Here is a 21,613-nt window from a genome sequence, read left to right as displayed (position 1 = left end):
CCGTCCTGTCACAGACTTCCCCATCAGGATTTTCCTCATACCAGTTGCTGGTATGAGGAACCAGTTGTCTGGTTCTTTGTTGTTCCAGTAAATCACCCTAAGAGATAAAAACAAACAAACAATAATAGCTTCAGTAAAAACTGGTATTTTTAATTCCGGGAATAAAAAACTATTTTAATAACAGTGAAACTTATTTATTAGTGATGAGCTGCTCACCCACAACCATGCACCCTCTTTTGTAGTTAAGTGTTCTTTTCTAAACACTAATATAGACTTAAGTGTCACCTCAGCTGGTACAATCCAACTTTTATTATGCACAAGTATTGGTTAGCATTGCTGCCTCACAGCAATTTCAATTCCACCATTAGTACTTCACAGCACTAATGTACAGTAGTTTACAATTTCACAGATAGTGACAGAAGTTCATGTTACAGATAGAGACCATTGTGCATTAATGCAATCATCAGAACAAATGAAAAACCCATAGTGGTAGTATATCACTTTTATCCAGATCAGTAGATGTTTAAAGCGTGGAGACTGATTCATGCTGTTTTTATAATATACTGCAGGGGTGCAGGGGAAGGTAGGACTGAGTCCCCAGGAGGGGCAATTGCAAGCCTTGAATGAAAATGTGTTTTTGTTTTTTTGCATTTTTTTTTTAAAATTTCTTGTAATATGTATCATAATTGAGACAAATGATGCAAAATGGTTATGCCCACCCTGCACTTGGACTCAGCCACCTACACAGAATAACTGCATTAGCAACTTTCTGTCAAAAGAAATGTGCGCAGACACAATGAACAGGTTAAGAATGATTTAGCTATAAGCAGAATCAGTGACACAATCGAAATAACTCAGCACAGCTTAACACCATCAAATCCTTTAATTTCAAAAAGAGCCAGAGAGAGTGAAGCAGCAGCAGGTCTGTCTTCAAATGATGTGACTCAAACTGAGATCATGTAGCACCAACCAAACGTTATTCCAAGCGATCCCTCATTCACCTGTAAGCTTATCAACACTAACACCAAATGACATTAAGCTTTATTGTATGTTGGCCCAGTGGTTCTTAACGGGTGTGCCATGAGGTAAGCAAGACATTTTGAGGAAGTAGGTGTTCTTCAGGGAGATGAAACAGCATTTTAAAATGCCACAATGAAAAAAAAAAGAAAAATGTAGGGAGTCACATATATTGTCTATAACAATTTTTGTTGCTAGTTTTAATTTAATGTGAGCTGCAAGCCTACACTCTTGCCAATGTTTTCATGTCTTGTGTGTGTGTGAATTGTCTTGTGTATTGACTTTCAAGTATCTTTCATGTCAGATGTGATTTTGTATTTGATGAGCGTGAAATCGTCTCTTCACAGACTTCTTGTGGCTGCAATAAAGTGCTGAAGTCAGAAGATGGCCAGTGCATTTGTGAGCTGACAGCACATATAAATTCTGTTTCTTTGGTAATTTAAAGCAGATCAGAAATGTTATTGATTTTAAATAAAGTTTATGAATAAAAGTGTTTAAACTCACAGAAGTAGAACGTCAAAAAGACAGCAGTTGCCAGGAGAACACAGACAACCACCACCGCCCCTATTTTTGTGGTGACCATTGACCCTCTGTTTACTTGTTCATGTTGAGGTTCAAAAACTTCGTCTGTTGAATATTTAGAGGAGACAGAGGGTGGAATAATTAAATAACACAAAATAGTGTAGCTGTGTACAGGTAAAAGGACTGTAATATTTATTAGTAATGATCTAGTATTTATGAGTTATAGCATTTAAAGGTTGCAGGACCACAGCTGCAAAGAAACACTGACATGCTAAATAAGGGATAACTACATGTTAAATACATCACAAGCCCCAATCGTTCCTCTTTTTTAAATCATTTTCTAAGTTACTTTAAACTTACAATTAAATGTCTGTCTTGGCATTTTCTTCTATCAATAAAACTAAAACTTAACAAAGTCTGAATGCTTGTATTTTGCAAATGTGCAAAGTAAATATCATCATCTAGACTTGCAGCATGATGATAGATTTTAAGATATGTGCAGATGATCCTGTTTTTATTCCAGAATAAACATATTATGTTCAAACAGCTTTTATACAGAACAAAAGAAGAGTCGTCTTTACCTTCCCCCACATCGCTGTCTGAATGGCTCATCGTTTCAGGCTTAAAGATCCTGAGTTCAGCGTTAGTCCAGCTGTCTCTGAATAATAGAAGTACTTTAATAAAGATTTATGTTTTACTGAAGCTTTTGACAAAAGCAGAAAAACACAAGTACTTGGCGATATTTCTCCTGAAGCTATGTTTGCTCTTACCTCTCTTTAGGCTGTTCAAAAGAAACACTGTACCTAATTTTCATGTTTCACAACTTTTTCATGAATCATAATAACAGGGAGGAGACTTTCACCACAGTCTACTTCCTCATATTTGAATAACACTTTTCACAAAATCCATTTTTATACATTTCATGGAAACTACTGTTCTTTTGTAAATTAATAAAAATAGCACAAGGACCACAGCCCTGCAGGCGCTGCAATCTTCTCCAGAGTTTGACTGCAGGACTCACAACCTTCATCTCTTTTCCCCTTCCTCTTTCCAGTTGTTCAGCACCAAGAGCTCAGACAAAAAACTGACATCACCAGGAATTAGGCATAGAGAGCTACTAAATGCAAAATATAACCTCACAGTGGATAAGGAACAAAAAGAAAAAGTAGCCTTCAAAATAAAACAGGAAAAACTCAGAAGACAAAAACCATATAATCATTTTCCAGAGAGGACTCTCTTTTGACTTGTGGATTTTACATTTTAATCAACTATACATGCATGCATGGTTGATAACCCACTATCTTCTTCAGGTCATCTTCTACCTTTACTGGTCTTGTGGTCTCAGCGAAAGCTCAAGAGAGACAGAGTATTCTGAACTCTTGTCTTTCCTCTTTCACTACTAGCTGTCAATCTCACTCACACTGCATCCTGTAGTCATGAAGTCACAACTGCTCTCCAAAGTTTTCTTTTTACCATTACATTGTTGTCTGCGTATGACAACAATGAACTTGAGTGACATCCCATTTTCATCTGAAAGGTGTTTTATTGAGTTCAGGTCAAGACTCTGTCAGTCTTCCACACCAAACTCACTTATAAATGTCTATATGGACCTTGCTTTGTGCACTGGCAGCAGTCATGTTGGAACAGGAAGGGCCAGCCACAAACTCTTCCCACAAAGAGCATTAAATTGTACAAAATATCTTGGTATGCTGAAACGTTAAGAGTTCCTTTCACTAGAACTAAGGGCCCGGGCCCAGCTCCTGAAAAAACAATCCCATTAATGTACAAACTGTAGCTGCTGCCTCTGTCCTCTAGATGGAGCTTTAATAACTGAATCAAGACCATCTGCTGGATTAAAATAGGAGGCTAGAGGCAGAGATAAGGTGCAGACTAACCAGGCTTTTATTCACCAAGATTAACAGAAAGCAAAACATAAGAAAAACTAAAACAATACAGCACAGAGATGTAGCAGGACAGTTATCCAAAGTGTAAGTCACTTGTTTTCCAGCCATAGGACCTGAGCACCTTGCAGTCATTGTTTAAACCATGAACTTCTCTGTACACCAAAGTATTCAAGAGTGAAATGTAACGCAGAGAGAACAATGATCCCAGGAACAGCAGCAAATCTGCAAAACAATTCTGAAAAGGAAAATAGTCAACATGTTGCAATGGCCCAGCCAAACTACACACTTCAGCAGGGCCGTGCAGAGAGGTTTAAAGGGGCGGGTGCTAAAAGTTAAAAAGGGGCACATTGAACCAGGCTGAATAACAACAACACACATTCATCAAGAATCTAATATGGGCAACAAGGCAAAGCAAACGTAGCCAATGTTTTAGCTGTTAAGGGGTTGCTGCTGATAGTGCTGGAGGGCAGGGCTGTGTTGATCTGAGACTGTAGACAGTAAAAAGTCCATAGGAGAGATGGTAGCTGATTAAACAAGTATCATGAGATAATAACAAAATGCAAAGATTGGTGACAGCGCTTGGAACCATAAGGCAACAAAAAACTGTGAGAAATAAATTAGGCTCTGCCTGTGATTCACTCTTTGCTTCTCTTCTTCCTTCCATCCCATCATTTCATATATCACTCTCCACTTGCTGTCTATGTGAGAACAAGGCACAACTTGCTATTGCGATAAACTATAATTTAATTATCCACACTTAACAACTCTTGCACTTAATCTATAATAAAATGATGACAGAAAAATGTTATAGCACTGCCTTTAGTAGCCTCACACAGCTCCTGCTGTTTCCTCCTCATGTCCTTACCAGGCATGTCTGGACAATGTTATATCATGAGTAATATTTTTTTTTTAAAAATCCATCTAAATAAAACACACACATGCACGCACACACAGGGACATTTTAGACCTTCTTCAGAATACTGTATATACTATGGGCATCATGGTGCTGATCCAGAATCTTTTTTTTATTATTATTTATTACTAGAGCTACAATAATAAAGCAATGAGGAGGGGGAAGTAATAAATATGAAATAATGTATTTATGATGATTCCATTTGTTTCACACAAAGCTTATTACATATTTAAACTGTAGAGATACAATAATTTTACTGCTGTAAAATTCAAATTTTGTCTTATTTAAAATATAAATCTAATATAATCTGCTTCTTAATGTATGTTCTTTAAAATACAGCGTGTGTTTTTAATATATTATAATTATAATAATGCATAATTATGTGGACATGCATATTAGATCATTTTTTAGTGAAATATAATCCCTCCAGAAAGGCCGGAAAAGCCCGGAAACTTACTTTAAAACTAAATATGCTCCTAAAACAGTGACAGAGCTACAGACCCATGACAGCCTTACACAGGTAGCCAGCAGCTATGACCAGCACTACTTGTGCAGTTAATAAAAGGACAGGTAATGTTTGTCGCGCTGTTGCACACACAGCACGCTCGTTTGTTTCAGTTCATCAGTTGCAACAAGACAACTTACCAACGTGTACGTAATAAGCCAATACCCCTGGGTGCTACACACTACAGTGTACGCTGTACACCTACTTACTGGTTTTGTCGCATCAGTCTGTGTCTCTGAGTTAACTTGTGTTTCTCCTACAGCTCCGTGTGGTGTTATCTGTTTAAGTATATCCGGTTTTATGGTGGAAGTGTTTTGGGTACCGGAAGTGAGAAAATAAAGGTTGAAGTTGTTTGCTCTACAAGGTGTCGTCTCTTTCCCTACCGAAAACCACGACATGGTGTCAGAAGTGGGATCGTTGTAAGTGCCTTATCATCGGGGAGTGACAGCAAGCGACTTTGGGAGTGGTAAAGAGTTTTCTCGAGACGAAAGATGTCGGACGAAGAAGCGGGAGCTAGCGCAACAGTTATGCGGCCTCGCACACCACCGCCCCACCAGCGAGCTAACGGCGGCTACAATGCTAACGCTAACCTACCCCCGAATGCCACTTTCACCATCCAGCCCCCCGAGATGTTCGATTTCTTGAAGCCACAGCATTGGGAAAAATGGATACGGAGGTTTGAAAGGTTTCGACTCGCAAGCAACCTACACCTTAGCTCCGAGGCTAACCAGGTGAACACTCTCATCTACTGCATGGGGGATGAAGCAGATGATATCCTCCGAGGACAAGCGTTATCTGACATACAGAGACAGCAGTATCAAGCAGTAAGAGACACTTTGGAGATGTACTTTGTTCCCAGGAAAAACATTATCTATGAGAGAGCCCGCTTTAATCAGAGAACACAGCAAGCTAATGAGACCGTAGACTCGTTTGTCACTGCACTTTACGCTTTAGCTGAAAACTGCAGTTATGGTGCGCTGCACGATGAGTTAATAAGAGATCGCCTCGTCGTGGGTCTGAAGGACATCAGCCTAGCGGAGAGACTTCAAATGGACAAAGATTTGACGTTAGAGAAAGCGGTTAACCAAGCCAGGCAGTCAGAAGCCATCAAGAAGCAGCAGTCGGACATCAGAGGGGAAAATAAAATGGAAATAGATGCTGTGTCAGCTAAGCACAAGGAACAAAGGCATTCAACGTTCAAACCCCGTGGAGATCGCAAATACACATCAAAGGACAAAACATCTAATGGGAGATCATGCTACAGGTGTGGGAAAACCCCTGCACATGGTAAAGATCAATGCCGAGCGAAAGATGTATCTTGTCACTCATGTGGTAAAAGAGGTCATTTCAGTAAAGTGTGTAAATCTGTTAAGTCTGTGCATGTGATAGAAGCCGAAGAAAGCGATGTTACACCCGTGTTTCTTGGTTCTGTAGACGTAGGCTCAGATCCTTGTTATGCAGATCTCACTATCAGAAACCACAAGGTCAGATTTAAGATAGACACAGGAGCTGACGTATCTGTTATCCCTGCCCAGACGTTTTACAGCATAAACCAGAACGAGACAGGGTTATGCAAACCAGATAGACCGTTGTTTGGTCCGAGTGGTTCCCCACTTGACGTGTTGGGTATGAGCAGAGAAACACTTTGCAAAGGTGAACAGGGAATACAGGAAAATGTGTACATTATCAAAGATTTGCACGTAGCACTGTTAAGCAGGCCGGCAAGCGTCAAGCTGAACCTAGTGTGTAGAGCCGACAGTATCGACATGAATGTGCTGCACGGAAAATACCCGAAACTGTGTCAGGGTTTAGGCTTAATGCAAAAACCTTATTCAATCAAGTTGAAGCCTGAGGCTGTGCCTTTTTCCCTGGCCACACCAAGACGGGTCCCCATCCCTTTGTTAGGAAAGGTGAAACGGGAACTGGAAAGAATGGAGTCCATGGGAGTAATCAGCAGAGTTGAAGAACCAACAGAATGGTGTGCAGGTATGGTCCCAGTGCCAACAAAAAACGACTCTGTGCGTATTTGTGTTGACCTCACTCACCTCAATGAAGCAGTGTGCAGAGAAAAGTACATCCTGCCTTCGGTTGAACAGACTCTAGGTTCTCTGGCGGGAGCTAAAGTCTTCAGCAAGTTGGATGCAAACAGAGGCTTCTGGCAGGTCCCATTGTCACCAGAGTCAGCACACTACACGACATTCATTACACCCTTTGGGCGCTTCTACTTCAACAGACTTCCTTTTGGAATAGCGTCTGCCCCAGAACATTTTCAGCGTAGAATGTCAGTAATCCTTAATGGGCTGCCAGGCGTGGTCTGTCACATGGATGATATTCTCATTTGGGGACAGGATCAGCAGGAGCACAACGCCAGACTGCACACAGTGCTCAATAAACTACAAGAGGCCGGTGTCACACTAAACCTGGAGAAATGTGACCTGAGCAAACAGGAAGTGAAGTTTCTTGGACACATCTTGTCTGCGGACGGAGTACAGCCAGACCCAGACAAAATTAGAGCAATTTCAGAAATGAAAGAGCCATCAAATGTCAGTGAAATGCACAGCTTTCTTGGGATGGTAAACCAATTAGGCAAATTTATCCCAGGACTTGCTGAAAAAGATAAGCCCCTAAGAGACCTGCTCTCGAAGAAAAATCAGTAGGTTTGGAGCTGCGCACAGCAAAAAGCATTCAGGCAGCTGAAAGGCGATCTGACATCAACTCCCATTCTTGCACTCTATGACCCAAACAAAGAGTTAAAACTGTCTGCAGATGCTTCCTCCTATGGACTGGGAGCAGTCCTATTTCAAAAAGAGGGAGAGCAATGGAGACCTGTTGCATATGCGTCTCGTTCTTTAACGGAAACAGAACAGAGGTATGCACAGGTGGAGAAGGAGGCGCTTGGACTAACATGGGGTTGTGAAAGATTCAAAGATTTCCTCATCGGGAGACACTTCTCCTTAGAGACTGACCACAAGCCACTCATCAGCCTGTTAGGCCAGCAAGCCCTAACCGAGCTTCCACCCAGGATCCAACGATTCCGCCTAAGGCTTATGAGGTACAGCTACACCATCTCACACACTCCTGGTAAAGCACTCCATACGGCAGATGCGTTGTCACGTGCACCTGTTAACCAAGACCCTGATTCAAAAGCTACAGCTGAATTTCTGGAAGACACAAATATTTATGTGGATGAAATTGTCAAATGCATGCCTGCTACCTCGACATACATCACACAGGTAAAAGAACAGCTAAAAACCGACAGCATATCAGGCGATCGTGGCTCAAGAGTTGGGAGTTCGCCTTGTAATCGGAAGGTTGCCGGTTCGAGCCCCGGCTTGGACAGTCTCGGTTGTTGTGTCCTTGGGCAAGACACTTCACCCGTTGCCTACTGGTGGTGGTCAGAGGGCCCGGTGGCGCCAGTGTCCGGCAGCCTCGCCTCTGTCAGTGCGCCCCAGGGTGGCTGTGGCTACAATGTAGCTTGCCATCACCAGTGTGTGAATGGGTGGATGACTGGATATGTAAAGCGCTTTGGGGTCCTTAGGGACTAGTAAAGCGCTATATAAATACAGGCCATTTACCATTTACCATATGTTCAGAGGTCATGACTTTTTGTCAGAGCAGCTGGCCAGAATACAGCCATCTCGTAGGCCCAATCAAAGCATATTGGCCACACAGAGAGACCTTAACTGTACATGACAATCTGCTACTGAAAGGCACCAGACTAGTAATCCCCACTGCTATGCGCCACTCTGTCCTAAGTGCCCTACATGAGGGGCACCAGGGAATGTCTAGATGCAGAGAGAGAGCCAGAGAGGCAGTGTGGTGGCCTGGTCTGAGTGGGCAAATGAACGAACTTGTGAAAAACTGCACCATTTGCATCAAAGAGCGTACTAACCCAGTACAACCTTTAATGCCAAGCCAACTCCCGGAGAGGCCATGGCAAAAAGTTGGTGCAGACCTTTTTACACTCAATGACAGCAACTATGTGCTTTTGGTGGACTACTACTCGAAATTTGTGGAAGTAGCCAAACTTACCCCCACCAGATTGGAAGATGTTATAGTACACCTAAAATCTGTCTTTTCCAGACATGGAATTCCAGAGCTTTTCTACACTGACAACGGACCTCAGTTTTCAGGACAACAGTTCAAAGACTTTGCAGCAACGTATGGGTTCAGACATGTAACAAGCAGTCCTAGATTTGCACAGAGCAATGGCGAGGCTGAGCGTCATGTCCAAACTGTGAAAAACCTGCTAAAGAAGGCAAAAGACCCATATCTTGCACTTCTAGCTTACAGAGCAACACCATTGGCTAACGGATATAGCCCGGCGCAACTACTGATGGGACGGAGACTGCGCACGCCAGTTCCCCAGCTTCCTTCCCTGCTCAATCCCAGCCTGCCCAATAAGAATACAGTGTTGGCAAAAGCGAGAGAGAGAAGGGCGAGGGACATCGGGCGACTGAACTTCCTCCACTCGCACCGGGGCAACCAGTGTGGATTACAGACACTAGGCGTGAAGGGACTGTCATAGAGTAGCTATGTTTCTGCAGTAGGTTCTAAGAAGTAACGAAAGTACAGTTTCCCATATGCAGTAAATGTTTCAATAAGTTGTTGTTTTCTGCGAAAGGAGGATGTGGTGTTATCTGTTTAAGTATATCCGGTTTTATGGTGGAAGTGTGTTGGGTACCGGAAGTGAGAAAATAAAGGTTGAAGTTGTTTGCTCTACAAGGTGTCGTCTCTTTCCCTACCGAAAACCACGACACTCCGGACCGCTAAAAATGCGCGTGCTCTTTGTGAGCTCGTTCCCGGCTCGTAACCAGCGCGTTCTGCCGTCAAGGGCGATCATTGGTTAAATATGATCATGTGACTGATGCAAGCCAGATTCTTTTATTTAGCAAAACTGTGATTAATATAGTTAAATATTATTGTTGAGGGGCACAGACAGGACTCCGCACGCACACACACATTAAAAATTTTTTTTTTTTTTTTTAAAAGTTGCCTCAACAAAAGGGCACTTTGGGCACCCATCAGGAAAGGGGCGGGTGCTCAAGCCCCTCTAGCCCCCCCCTCTGCACGTGCCTGCTCAGCTTGTGGTACTGTGGTGAGAGATTAATGAGCGGAGTGAGACTGATGGTCATACTGCTGCTTCTACTACTGCTAATATACTACTAATAATGAGGTTATTGCTTCTAAAGGTGATAATCTTTGCTGCTAATCTGCTAATCTGGAACAGTATAGTTTGACATATTCAAGTCATCAGGACTTTTTTACTTCCAGTTTTGTTTTGTTATTTTCTGAATGAGTGTGAATCCCAGGCCCACATCACAGGTGTAGGTGTAAACAAAGGGAAGGTCTAATTGTAGGTGTCCTAGAATGGGTGAAAAGAGCAGATGAGTCTGGAGATCTTCAAAAGTAATCTTACACTCAGGTGTTAGCTTAAATTTGGCCGCATGTTTATGTTTTAGTGGATTCAACAGTTTGGAAAGTTGGGAGAAATTTTTGGCAAGCTAGTAGCACAGGCAGTGTGGTAAATTTAGCCAAAATAAAGTAATTGAAATTTACTCAGTAGATATTCATCATGATAAAAGAGGATCTTTGTAAACCAGTTCGACCTGGAACTCGGACATTACATACAAATGGAAGATACTTCCAGGGATGAACAGCTGGGCTGATGTTTGGTGAAGAAGTTTGGGATCGAACCGAAAAAAAGACAGAATTAATAAATGTCAATTGCTGAGAGGCTGCCACGACCACTTGGGACAGCTTGACCTAATAGCACGGCGTTTCTTTTTGTTAATGTTAATTATGATAATGTAAGAATACAAACCTGTAAGTAATGTTTTATATTGCATTCATTTCTCTCATCTTAGAAATAATATTAGTTTATTTTGAACTCAAAGATGAAATTCATGTCAATGTCGGTTTCCCTAATATTTAATCAATGAAAGTTAATTTGAGGCTTTACAGAGAAAAGATAAGTGAAGCTTTGCATCCCTCATCTAAAAGATACAACTGCAGTTAGCTATAAGATATCGGGAATTTGATTTTCAAAACTTTAAATGCTGACATTTTTTGCTACTAAAGCAATACTGCGTGATACATGAATAGTATACGTGTCAAGTTTTACATTGATAGTAAACATTTATCTGCTCTGGGTTTCATGGTCTGGAAACATTTACCACAAATGTGTAATGGAAACATTTTGTTATCTGATGATGTGACGTGAGAAAAAGTCAGTCCCTTCACTGCTGCTTTTAGTTTAGATAAAACTTTATTAATCCCTCGGGTGGGTTACTCCGGGAAATTCAGTTCAGTTCACTTTTCGCCTCATTATTAACACTTGACTGGTTCTATTCTTTCTTTAAATTTCACCAAGTATTCTTAAAACACTGAAAGTGGCCTCAAGTTTGCTGGTACTTAAATAAAACTTCCTAGTCTCACTGACAAAAAATTTTAAATAAAATTGTACAGAAAGCAAATTCATAGAATCAGTGGCTAATCCTCGTACATGTTTTAGGATTGTGGAGGAAGAGAAAATGCAAATTTCACAGTGAAAGGCCCGGGAAGGTTTGAGCCCAGAATGTTGTTGATGTGAGGCAACAGTGCTAAACACTGCACCACCATGCCAACTAAGTTTTATGCAGATAAAAATATTTTACTCCAGGATATATGTTTTTCTTCTATTCTGGGAAGTTTTGTTCAGACTAGTGGTTGTTTGATGATCAACACTCACGTCTCACTGGAGCTCTGTTTTTCTTCACCTTCGTGTTGATGAATTTAAAGGACTGAGAGTTCCTCGTGCTTAAATAGTTAAATTTTCCTTAAATTCACATCAATGAAACATTCTGTCATTTTAGGATATAGATAATTTGTTGGTCAATAAGCTGATATCTTTTAGACATCTGGTATATTTAGCTTAGATTTAGAGCAGGGATCGTTTACTGAGAAAAGTATGACAGTGTTCACTGAAACCACACAGTAAATCATCTTCGTATGAACTGTTCTGGAAACGTGTGAGAGTAACACCAACAAGATGAAAGTATTTATTACTCAAAAATACAGTACAACTAATATATATTATATGAGTTAGTTATATTATATTTATAAAGCATAAAACTTGGATAAATGGTAACCAAACTCTTCCATTAAACTGAAGTTTTTGTATTTTTTTATAAATTTCTTAATGAAAAAATGAGGCAAATTTTTCATTTCCACAGCAGCAACGCCGCCGTACACCACAACAATACTGTTAATAAAAACAAATCACCAAAATATGTTATTCATATTTATTCAAGTATATTTTATTTTTTACTAAAAGCAAATCTAGAAGAGATATACAGTTTAGATATTAACTTTGTAAACAAATCGCAACTCCAACGTCTGTATCTTTTACTGACACTCTTTTATAGACTGACTGAACTTTAGACAGTTGCACATTTACAATGTTCAGTCACTGTTTGTTTCTCACAAATACTTCTATGACGCGTTTTGCAGGACCAAAGCTTAGCTCCACCTTTTGCCTCCAGCCTTAAACAGCTTTGCTCATCAGGATTTGCCCCTTTTGTCCCATTCTTTAAGTCTTGATCTTTGTTTTTCCAAAAGGTCAAACTAAGAATTAAAACAAAACAAAACAGAAGATGTTCAGTAAAAAATGGTGACTTTCATTCTGGAAATGAATACAAATATTTTCACAATAATTGAACCTTGTGTTCAGCGGTGATCCGTCCGTCCAAACCCATGTGTTGTTTTTAGCTAAGTATATCAGTCCGATCCAGAACTTATCATCAGAGTTATTGGTTCCTTTTATTTTACTCTCCAGGAATTCCTGAAAGAATTTGTATTCAAATTATTCTGAGATGTTTCTGTTATGAGATGATGAAACAGCAGGATGTGATAAAATACATGAGAACATGAATCTGCAGCAGTGTGTTATACCTGCTCCTCCTTGCTGTTTATCTTAACCAGATCTCCTTTTTTAGCTCCACATTCACCTCTGCTCTCGTTCCAGGAGGTTTTAGCGATGGAGAAATAATAGCACTTTCCTTTATGTTTCTCCCAGCCATCTTCACATTTACAACCCGTCTGATCTTTGAAGAGATTACAACAACAACTTCAGTCTGGCGGAAAACGTCATTGTTCATGTTTTGTCCTCTTTCTGTCACTCCAACAGTCAATGTTTCTTTAAGCATCATCAGAGGATAAAAGTAATAAAAAGAAAATATAAAAATGTAAATGTAAAAAATACTTGAAAATTTACTTTTTGCATCAGGACATTGTGAACATGTAGGCTGCACCGTGCTCCATGGTTTTGGTTCTATTTTGGGGAAAAAAGGGGATCGGACTGTCATCCGTCTGATTTAAACTCGTCTTCGTGTGGTTTGGGAGCAGCAGGAGGCTTCTTCTGTCCTCCGTTTATATTCTAACTTCCTCTTTCTGTCAGTCCATCAATGTTTATTTAATCATCATCAGAGGGTACAAATATGTCAAAGACAAAATTCAAAACTTACTTTTCATTTCAGGAGACTGTGGACATGTGGACTATATTGTATTGTATAGCATCTTAGCACAATTTTTTTAAAATTAATCTCTTGTTCATCAAGAATGTCTCTGTTTTTCAAATACTGAACAGAAATTAACAAAAGTCTTATACTACAGCCAAAACAGGGTTTGGATATTCATGTAAGATCAGCTGTTGTGAACGTTGTAAATGAGAGTTTAGATGTCTGAAAAAATCCACCTTTGATCCAGCATTGCAGCTTTGGAGTTTCACATGCTTACCTTTCTGTTTGTTTCTTCCCTCTCTGTGATGTCCTTGCTTGAATGCTGATTTAAAAATGTGTAAGACAAAAAACAAAGAAATCAGTCAACAGCAAACTAAAAGACATGTAGATTTTTGAATTCCTTAAATTAAAAAAAGTATTTTATGACATGAGCCCTAAAAAGTTAAAACAAGTAAACACATCCACTTGAGAAATGTTAAACAGAAAGATTATCACTTTGCCCTCATTTAATTTTTTTTTAGAACACTATCCTTGTAAATATTATGAAAGAAAATTAAAATTGTAGCGCTCACAGGTAACACACAGAGCAATGACAGCAGCAGCCAGGAGAGCAATGACAACCAGCAGGACCGCTCTCTCTGAGAGTAGCTTCGAATGTCCGCTCAGCTCTGCTCGTTGAGGAAGCTCTGAAGAGTTAGCAAAGACAGAGATGTCACAGATATGAGAGATAAACGTGTACAGATTGCTGTCACAACAACGTGAGTTTAGAATATACAAGGTGTGATCAAGAATTTCTGACTCAGAAGAGTCACAAATAAGATGCTTCTTACAGCTGGCAGTTTAGAAAATAAAACACAATAACCCAGGTAATTTTATGTCGCCGATATTAGATATAAAGACTGTAGTCCTTCATGTGGACTTTCATTGAGCTGCAGTTTACTGGTTCTCTAAGTACCACCCAGGAAGACATGAAATAGCTTTAGCTGAGAACTCCTCAACCAAACAACCTCAAACACAACACTTCACTTCCTGTGGTTTCCAGCATTGCTCTTACTTTAGCATCAGATTAAGAGTTATTGAGAAATGTTAAAAGAACACAAGAAAACCTCTGAGTAAATGTTTGATTTTATGTTTTTAATATTTTTATGATCCACTTTGTGATTTTGATCCTGAAAGCTCCTGTATATTTATATTTTACCTTTACTCACTGCTTGAAGTGAGATGAAACTCCTTTAAAGATACTTTCTCAGTTTCCTTTTTTCTGGCCTTTTTCTGGCTTTATAAAATAGGCGAAGTGAAGAGTGACAGGAAAGTGGAGGGAGAGAGAGGGTAAGACATGTGGCAAGGCCTGTGATGAGCAGACGATTGGCAGCTCATTCCAGTGAGCTAAACCAGCACCCACTTAAATGAAAATTAGACACCAGTATATCTCGATGCTTTATACATATATATACATATATATATGTATGTTTATAGTTACATGTAGACAATATCCATATCAATTTTATTTCCATCATTTTAACACTGACAGTCTACGACACCACCGTAAGTTTGTTAGTGAACAAATGCACATCTTTTTTTCCTTTTACGGGAACGCTGTCCATTGAATAAAATTCTGTCCATGTAATTTCTCTTTAACTTAATAAGGATATTTATTACCTTCTATTACCTTATTATACTTTAGATTAAAAAAAACTTTCTGTTTTTTCAGTACTACTTTTAATGTTTGAAGCCGATTGGCAAATTGCTCCCTTCTTCTGGGTTCTTCCTTGTAGAGTCTTTATTGATTGTTGGGGCTGTTTTTGTGAAATGCTGCCATATAAATAAAACTAAATGGAATTTAACTGATCTATTTGGTGCACACATTAACTGTAAAAATGCTATATACAGTAACATACAGCAAGATTTTTGGAGAGATTCAAATTAATTCATCCCCCCCCCCCTTTTTTTTTCATTGATTCACTCTCATTTTTTGTTTCCAAAGTCAGCGCTCTGTGTGACTTAAGAACATGTTTTTATTTTTAAGTAAAAAATACAAAATAGATTTATCTGATGGCTGTTTGCTTCCTGATCGATACTGAGTGCTGTTCAAAGTTCATCCTCCTGTTAAATAAAACCTCGTCTGTACCTACCAGACACATCTGTCGTGGACGGCTGAGTCCTTGAAATATTGACTTGAGAGAAAGTGGGATTAGCCACTGGAGAAGCTCTTTCTACAACACAAAACATGAAACCAGACTCTTAGTTAGTTAGAAATTCTTGTCTGTTGATAAATTTTATTTTAAAAATTCCCTACAAGGTTGTACTTAAAAAATAAAACAAGAAAACCACAAGAAACTGCTATTTTGAGTTTTTTTTCTGAGAAATCTTATTACTTATTAGAAAGATGAATATACAGACTCACCATTGGTCTCCCTCTTTGCTTTTATAAACCTCACATTAGAATAAAGCACTTCTTCTTCAGGCATTTTAATGCTTTGTGCTACCATCAGTGAGACTGAAAGAGAAGTTACACAACACACAGACAACATGAAAAACAACTTCCTGTAAAACGGAAGAAAGGGGAGGGCTTTATAAACCACAACTCCACAATATCTGACTTTTTCAATCTCATGTCATTTTCAAAAGAAATGTTTCACATCCATTTTTTGTGTGGATAAAATAAATAAATAATAAATATATAAAAAACGAAGAGGTAATTGAGATGACCAGACCGAATAACTGTTCGTAAGCACAAAGAAGTTGTAAATAATTCTCTTCATCTGTAATGAATCAATCAGTGTGCAATGCTTTCCTTTAAAAGTTAAGATCTTAAAATGTCGAAATGTCTTTTGTTATGACCTAAGATAATCTGTTGCCTCGAAGGTGTGTGTGTGTGTTGGTGGAGCTGCTGATTGGTTTGTAAAAGTTCCTGTGGCTGGATTGGATAATTGAATGGACCTGAGCATCTTAAACTCCAGCTGACAGCCACGTCTGTCCACTCCTTGTCGCGTCTACAAAGAACAAAGAACCAAGCAGTTGCAAGTAGCACCAAGTAGTTGTATGAGAGGCCATTTATGTGAAAAGGGAAAGACCATCTCTGAATCGAGGAGGAGGCCTAAGGGTACATCGTTCGCCATCTTACAATGCTGTGATTGCAGCCATTCCCCAACTCTCTGTGAATGGTAGTCATGGCCATTGATCAGTGGTCTTTGATCAGTGGGTTTTGGTCAATGGTTGTTGATCAATGGTCATGAGAAGCCCATTGTTCCTTCAGTGGGCTGGTTTCAGTCATTATGCAAATGTACTGTTTATAAGATTTGGGGAAACCTGCAGTCAGCTGAGGCTGAAGAAGTCACCTGGATGAGAGACGAAACGTTTCTCCCACAAAACGCTACGTCCAGATGATCAGAATCAACTTTTGGAAATTTACTTTCCTGGATGATTGAGAATGCATCAAGAAGATTATGTATGAATGATTTTCCCTGGGTTGTGTGAAATCCCAGAAAAGAAATAAACCCATACAAACCGAATCGGTGCACTAAGGTGTAGGTCTGTTAGGGGATGGGTGTTGACACTGGAGTGCAAAATTAACACCAATGGAAGATAGGCATGAAAAGGTCAAAGGGAGGGAGTGTTTGCCCAGGGCACGAAACAGGCTAGGACCACTCCTGTGATCATGTGACTCAGATAAAGACATGAGAAAAAGTCAGTCCCTTCACTGCTGCTTTTTGCCTCATTATTAACATGTGACTGTTCTAATCTTTCTTTACATTTCAGAATGTATTCTTAAAACACTACAGGGCCGTCCAATTTGCTGGCATATAAATAAAACTTGCTAGTCTCACTGTCAAAAAAAATATAAAGAAATCAAATTCATGAATCAATGGTTAACCTATGTACATGTCTTTGGATTGTGGAGGCAGAGAAAATGCAAATTTCACAGTGAGAGCCACAGGAAAGTTTAAACCCAGAACGCTCTTGATGTGAGGCAACAGTGCTAAACACTGCACCACCATGTCAACTAAGTTTTATGCAGGTAAAAATATTACATGTTTTTCTTCTATTCTGGGAAGTTTTGTTCAGACTGGTGGTTGTTTGATGATGAACACTCACGTCTCACTGAAGCTCTGTTTTTCTTCACCTTCGTGTTGTTGAATTTAAAGGACTGAGAGTTCATCATGCTTAAATATTTTCCTTAAATTCAGATCAATGAAACATTTGTATTCTGTCATTTTTAGGATACAGACAATTTGTTGGTCAATAAGCTGATATCTTTTAGACATCTGGTATATTTAGCTTAAATTTATAAGACAGAGCGGGAATCTTTTACTGAGAAAAGTATGAGAGTGTGCCCTGAAACCACACAGTACATAATCTTCGTCTGCACTGTTTGTGTGGAAAAATGTGTGAAAGTAACATCAACAAGAAGTCAACAGACTGAAAGTGTTTATTACTCAAAAACACAGCACATCTAATATATGATGTTAGTTAGTTACACTATATTTATAGTCAAAGGAGCTTGTAAAGAAAAGTGTCTGGACTTCTTTAAGTTGCTTGAAGACGTTTCACCTCTCATCCGAGAAGCTTCTTCAGTTCTAAGGTCAAATGGTGGGGAGTCCCAGATATAAACCTAGTGAGAGTATCCCCCCGCAGAGGGACAAAAGGACCCCCTGATGATCCTCTAATCGCCTGAGCCAAGGTGGGAAACTGGGTGTGGGTCCCAATCAGCCAGAGTTTTGGGTGAGCTCATTGTGAAACCTGGCCCCACCTTATCATGCGAATTCCTGAGGTCAGATGGCCCAGGATGTGAGTGGGCGTTAAGGCGTCTGGGGAGGGATCTCAAAACTGGATTATAGATGGCAGACAGTTGGTGTCGTAAACCAGCGGTCCCCAACCCCCGGGCCTCGGACCGGTACCGGTCCGTGAGTCGTTTGGTACCGTGAGAGTTGAGGCTCAGGTGTGAAATGTATGGTTTTCAGGGTTTTTATCGGTTTTCAGCGTTATTTTGTTATCGTTTTTATCGTTAACTCGGTTTTCCTGGGTCTTTTCACATGTGTTATGAATAAATCTTCTTTTTTTCGGTACCGGTACTAGTTTTATTTTGTTGTATTTATCCGCGACACCTTGAAGGCCGGTCCGTGAAAATATTGTCGGGCATAAACCGGTCTGTGGTGCAAAAAAGGTTGGGGACCGCTGTCGTAAACCACTGCCTCTGTTCAAAGATGGTCGCTCACAGTGGACATAGATGGCTTCTTTCACTCCTCTTTCAAACCATCCTAATCGAAGGCTCCTTCCTGCCAATAAAGACTAAAACTTACAACGATCTTTTTTATGTACAGATTCAAATTGGGCTTTAATTTCTGTCTACCTTCTGTTTTGTTGCATCTACAACCAAGACCAACTGAGTTTCACCAGTTGACCTAAAAGGTGTGTTTTTGGACTGAAGGGAGAAGCTGGAGTACCCAGAGGAAACAAATATATACACAAGACAAAATGCTTTTTCTGTGTTGTTCTGTGGACAGCTCAAAGTGTCAAGTTAGTCCAACTGAATCATAAAAACATTTATCTTGTGACTATTCATATTTTACTCAAGGTTTGATAACAGCGTAAGAACTGTTTGTAGTGCTTAGAGCTGGTACAAAGATACTAGCACTAAATATAATATTTTCCTCCTCCCATCTTCTCAAAATAAATACTCTATGTCATCTTCATGTTTCACACCATCGTGTTAGAAAAAACCTCTTCCTGTTAGATTTAAAAATGGAGAAGAGACTTTATCTACAGCCCACTTTATGTTTAATGAAATGTTTTTCTTTCCTTGTATTTTTCTTGATAACAGATAAACCAAATCATTACTTTCTTCAATTTTAACCTGGAGTTACACATAATATTTTGATGCATTTTATTTATTTTATCCTTCATTTCATTTTGGAACTCAGGCAGATGTGAATAAGTTGCTAAATGAGCTGTGGTTGTTTTTTTCTACCTGTGGTTTGCTAACATGCAAATGTCCACTGAAACTTGTCAAACCACACAACGACTAAACCTCTCCTACATGTCCTGTCTGTATAAAAAGCACACATGTAAGTTAAGTACCAGATGTGTTATAATGAGTACTCAGCTATAACTGAAGCTCCCCTTTTCTTTACTTTTCTGTTGATTTACCCACATTAATGCTTTTACTGTCTACGTAGCTCAGTGTTCTTATGTAGTGGATCTCAAAGTGTCTCAGTGTAGAAGAGTGTTGAAAAAGGTGGTAGGTAAGCAGACTCGGCAGACATTTCAGGTTCCCAGAGATGAGCAATTTATTTACAGTTACCTCCATTATACATAAAACTTAACCAAAACTTTAACATATTTCAAGACCCAAGAAAAGTTTTGCTGCATGCTAACAGTATTTACATGATCAAGTTCTTACCTTCTGTGTAGCTCTGTGGACGGCTCATCACACTGAGGCTTCAAGATCTCAACTTCAGAATTACTACAAGTGTCTCTGCAACACAAACAAACCCTTTTACTCTATAAATATTAACATCTGCTCAAGCTTTAACATACAACAGAAAAATATATCTTCGTAATTTGTAAAGAAATGTTTTTGTTAGCTAGATAAGCACTGAGACTCACTGTATACGCTTGCTTGCTACTATTTGCTGAGACTTCTTTGAAAGAGCTACTATACAACACTTGCATGACTCACACATTTGTCAGAAACTTCCTGTTCAGTTTAAATAATGAGGGGGGGGGGGGGGGGCTTCATCTACAGTGTACTACTTCAACTGTTTTCACTTCATTTCACTCAGTAACACTGAGGATAATCTAATTTATTTTGCAATAGAATGCCTCCTTTATTGTCACTATACAGATGTACAATGAGATACACAGCAAACATGGTGGGGTGGGGTGTTGGGGGGGGCACAGTTTCTGCAGCTCTATATGCATATGGACAGTATTTACGGAAAGAAAAATATAAAATGTGCAAGTGTACAATTGGGTTAAAAAAAGGAAATGAAATATCTAAATAAATAGTATATACAGTTTGGATTATTGCACTTGTTGGTTTATAGAGGGAATCCTTGGATTGAGGGAGAGTGGCACTGTGTTTATCAGTGCACGTGTGAGTTGAGGGTGGTTACGGCTTTTGGAAAGAAACTGTTCTTGAGTCTGTGGGTCTTTGTGCTGATAACTGAGGGGAGCAGGTTGAAAAAGTTGGGAACTGTCTTTGATGATGTCTGTGAAGGTTCTCAGTCATCCAGGTCATCGTAGTCAAAGGAGCTTGCAAAGAAAAGCGTCTGGACTTCTTTAAGTTGCTTGAAGACGTTTCACCTCTCATCCAAGAAGCTTCTTCAGTTCTAAGGTCAAATGGTGGGGAGTCCCAGATTTAAACCTAGTGGGAGTTTCCCCCCACAGAGGGACAAAAGGACCCCTGATGATTCTCGAATCGCCTTAGCCAAGGTGGGAAACTGGGTGTGGGTCCCAATCAGCCAGGGTTTCGGGTGAGCTCATTGTGAAACCTGGCCCCATCTTCTCATGCGAATTCCTGAGGTCAGATGGCCCAGGATGTGGGTGGGCGTTAAGGCGTCTGGGGAGGGATCTCAAAACTGGATTATAGATGGCATAGAGTTGGTGTCGTAAACCACCGCCTCTGTTCAAAGATGGTCGCTCACAGTGGACATAGATGGCTTCTTTCACTCCTCTTTCAAACCGTCTGTCCTCTCTGTCCAAAATGTGAACATTGGCATCCTCGAAAGAGTGTCCTTTATCCTTAAGATGCAGATGGACTGCTGAGTCTTGTCCTGTGGAGGTGGCTCTTCTGTGTTGTGCCATGCGCTTGTGAAGTGGCTGTTTGGTCTCTCCAATGTAGAGGTCTGAGCATTCCTCGCTGCACTGTACAGCATACACCTGTATGCTGCTGCACAGTGCCATCTGACCTCAGGAATTCGCATGATAAGGTGGGGCCAGGTTTCACAATGAGCTCACCCGAAACCCTGGCTGATTGGGACCCACACCCAGTTTCACACCTTGGCTCAGGCGATTAGAGGATCATCAGGGGTCCTTTTGTCCCTCTGTGGGGGGAAACTCCCACTAGGTTTAAATCTGGGACTCTCCACCATTTGACCTTAGAACTGAAGAAGCTTCTCGGATGAGAGGTGAAACGTCTTCAAGCAACTTAAAGAAGTCCAGATACTTTTCTTTACAAGCTCCTTTGACTGTCTTTGATGATGTTTGTTACTCTGTTGAGGCAGTGGGAGGAATAAATGTACATCAGGGAGGG

At 40.0% G+C, this 21,613-nt stretch overlaps 1 protein-coding gene across 2 annotated transcripts; it reads right to left on the bottom strand.

Moving 5' to 3' along the window:
- Positions 1-12,230: 12,230 nt before the first annotated feature.
- Positions 12,231-15,852, bottom strand: LOC113015048 (hepatic lectin-like). 2 transcript variants are annotated; one of them, XM_026156954.1, is made up of 8 exons: positions 15,764-15,852; positions 15,492-15,572; positions 13,932-14,045; positions 13,637-13,681; positions 13,116-13,172; positions 12,794-12,945; positions 12,562-12,683; positions 12,231-12,466 (listed from the first exon to the last, which is right to left on the bottom strand). In XM_026156954.1, exons 1-8 carry the CDS (start codon positions 15,846-15,848, stop codon positions 12,280-12,282), a joined length of 843 nt encoding a protein of 280 aa, XP_026012739.1. In that variant the 5' UTR covers positions 15,849-15,852; the 3' UTR covers positions 12,231-12,279. The 2 variants fall into 2 exon arrangements, with proteins under 2 accessions (XP_026012739.1, XP_026012740.1); XM_026156955.1 differs by lacking the exon at positions 13,116-13,172.
- Positions 15,853-21,613: the final 5,761 nt, after the last annotated feature.

The sequence above is a fragment of the Astatotilapia calliptera genome, chromosome 22, assembly GCF_900246225.1.
Source record: "Astatotilapia calliptera chromosome 22, fAstCal1.2, whole genome shotgun sequence".
Taxonomy (NCBI): Eukaryota; Metazoa; Chordata; class Actinopteri; order Cichliformes; family Cichlidae; genus Astatotilapia; species Astatotilapia calliptera.
The sequence above is the reverse complement of the archived record's forward strand: the minus strand, read 5'-3'. Positions and strand labels throughout refer to the sequence as shown.